The sequence below is a fragment of the Triticum urartu genome, chromosome 2A (genome assembly GCF_056163025.1).
Source record: "Triticum urartu cultivar PI428250 chromosome 2A, HENAU_Tu73, whole genome shotgun sequence".
Taxonomy (NCBI): domain Eukaryota; kingdom Viridiplantae; phylum Streptophyta; class Magnoliopsida; order Poales; family Poaceae; genus Triticum; species Triticum urartu.
In genome coordinates this window covers 646,636,113-646,638,868 of record NC_141874.1, presented here as the reverse complement: position 1 = coordinate 646,638,868, position 2,756 = coordinate 646,636,113, and the positions used below count along the sequence as shown (strand labels likewise).

Here is a 2,756-nt window from a genome sequence, read left to right as displayed (position 1 = left end):
AAGTAAATTCCTCTCGCACAATGCATCTCGCAATAAGTAGAAGGTGTGCTTATCAACACGAAGTTGTTCATAAAATCTAACTGGATGTCCTTCCAACCACTCTCTAGTATTTTGCGCACCAGTTAATTTAGAGGTATTACGTGGTGTTTTGAATAGCCTTCCGAACAGCACATGTTGCAAAAGTGACATTGCAGAAAGGTCATTAATAATCATTTGCTCAGAATCAGATTAGTCTCCATCTGCCATATCTTCCATGGTTTCCCTGCAAAATTTCATGTAGCAACTTCGGTTAACTGTCGGAATTTCTACAATGTTATTGTTCTAGAGCTGATAAATTTTCTGTTAAATGGTAGGACAAGAATCATTGAATGAGTGATAGGAGAACATTGAATGATTTCGGTGACAAATTTTACTCGCTAGGTTGATGATAAAACATGGAGATATGTACTGACGCAAAGAGCAACATTGCATCATTGCTGTTTAAACCAATGGACCAAAAGGAAAGGTATGCCATCAACTTCTCACTTATATCTTAAGCTTATGTATTTGTAGAACACACACACACACACAAATATAAATCCAAGTTCTGAAGAGGGATTTATATATGAGACCATATATAACTAGTAGCACGAACCAAATAAATATATAAATTTGCATATTGATTGTTTGAACACAAACTTACAGAAGGAATTTATGGAAATTGCAAATACAACCTATTCAGAAAACTAAACAGTACGCTACAACAGGTAAAAAACTACGCATTTTCAACCCAGAGAGACCGAGTCTCTTCATCCATCTCAATGAAAATAGCCCTTTTATCAACATGTTCAAATGCTTGTGCAGCTTTCAATTTTTTGTTTGGTTCAACATCAGGCATGCTATTTAATATCTGCATACATGCTTTCACTGAGTAAGCTTCTGTTTGCTGTGCTGCATTTTTCTTTGATTCAGCAATGATCAGTGATGCATCTGCCAGGCGATCAATTGCATTAATAGCATCATCAGCTGTTCGCTTTTGCCCTTTTGAAGTGTTTTGCGACCCACTTGCATTGCCCTTCTTCTTTTTCTCGACCTTAGTGGTGTTAGGCTTCTTAGGACAAGAAACAGGGGAATCATTTGTTCCATCAGATTCAACTTCTACTATCTCATTCAGATCAATTTCAATTTGTTCTTTGCTGGTTCCACCTTTCCCTTTGCTAGATATAGCACCAACTCCTGATGCGGTAGAGCTAGCACAAATGTCCTGAAGGTCTATCCAACTTGGCCACACTTTGTCTCGGTATTCTTGAATATTCTTGTCCTTCTGCAGTTTGTTAGTTTATTGTAAGTCCATTTTTCAACTGTATGATATAGCAATATTTAAAAATTAATGTGTTTCAACTTACCGATATGAGATCCGCCCGACTTTCTTCTGAAGCTTTGATCATTTTATCATCGTCATCCCAACCAAACCCTGTGTGCTTTAGAAGTCTGTCCATGCTAGCATAACAACTCCTGTAGTACTTATGACGATTTTTTATTTGTTGCAACTCAAGTTTGTCTACCTTTGACTCATTGAACTGTTCTAGGATTTCACGCCATGCTTTCTTTGTGTATCTTGTTCCTTCCTTACCTCCATTTTGAGTTTGATCTTTTAATATGTTGAGCAATATTTTGTCCTCTGAAGATTTCCATGTGTGGCGCTTTATGGGCTGCTTTTCGGTCTTTTCCTTCTTAATATTTTTGATTTGGTCGTCCATATTTTCCTACATGTAAACAAAACAATATAAACTACTACTAGTTAAATCACTTAAGCAGAAAAAAAGGATTTTTTATTACCTTTTGGCCCTACTTATCTGTACTAGTACTATTTACTGCCAATGGTCTTCCATTATGATGGAAGTAATTATGATCTACTAAAATCAGTAGAGCTGCGCTATACACACGACAAAATATGGACTATGTTTAAAATCCGGCCACACATGCGCGCATACATCGGGCACCGGCCGCTGGATTTCGATGCCGTGCATGCATCGGGCAGCAGGATCGTGCATGAAGCAATTTCTAAATCAATATCAAGGGTATCGCATCTATAAAAGAATTGTCAACTTTGTACTGAAATTACATGACTACGACTCAGGCTGAACTACGACTAGTGCATAGAAAAGGTTTGTCTATTCATCACTCGAGTAAAGACATGTTGGCGGAACTTTGCAATTTAAGTTCCATACTTACACTTGTTTCCTCAGAACATGAACAATTTTGCTATAAGTTTGAGTATGTTCATCAGTTTCTGATTATGAATCTTACCTGTAGGCTCATGAAGATTGATTTCTTGCTGCAAACAAGTCGAGGAGGTAGCTCTTGTTGTCCCAGCAGGGTCAGCGGCGTCTGATTGGAGATCTCAGCCTAGCGTCGATGGCCAGAAGATCGATGATCACAGCCGTTATCGCCGGCCAGCCATGGAAGAAGCACGTACCCAGATCCTGTTTGTTGATGTTTGTTATGCCGGCATCCCTGTATATATATAGAAGCTTGGAAAAAGGGCGCGTGCTAGTTGCGCGGGAAGGCACAGTTGGCGCCAACAAGTTTGTTGAGGAAGACGTAGAGGGGAAAAAAAGTCTGTTTTATGTAACCAGGTTTCTATAAAAACGAGTATTAGTCGTTTTTCACTAGACACACTTTCCTGGCTTTGTGGAAACCGAATTCTGCTTATCCACGTTTCTATTGGGCCACCCAAACGTGGTTTTAGTTTGTTACACGGTTAGATCGGATTA

At 38.9% G+C, this 2,756-nt stretch overlaps 1 protein-coding gene across 1 annotated transcript; it reads right to left on the bottom strand.

The window, feature by feature from the left end:
* Window positions 1-632: 632 nt before the first annotated feature.
* LOC147986390 (uncharacterized) lies at window positions 633-2,449 on the bottom strand. Its single transcript, XM_087540036.1, has 3 exons — window positions 2,290-2,449; window positions 1,386-1,745; window positions 633-1,303 (listed from the first exon to the last, which is right to left on the bottom strand). Exons 1-3 carry the CDS (start codon window positions 2,299-2,301, stop codon window positions 755-757), a joined length of 921 nt encoding a protein of 306 aa, XP_087396162.1. The 5' UTR covers window positions 2,302-2,449; the 3' UTR covers window positions 633-754.
* Window positions 2,450-2,756: the final 307 nt, after the last annotated feature.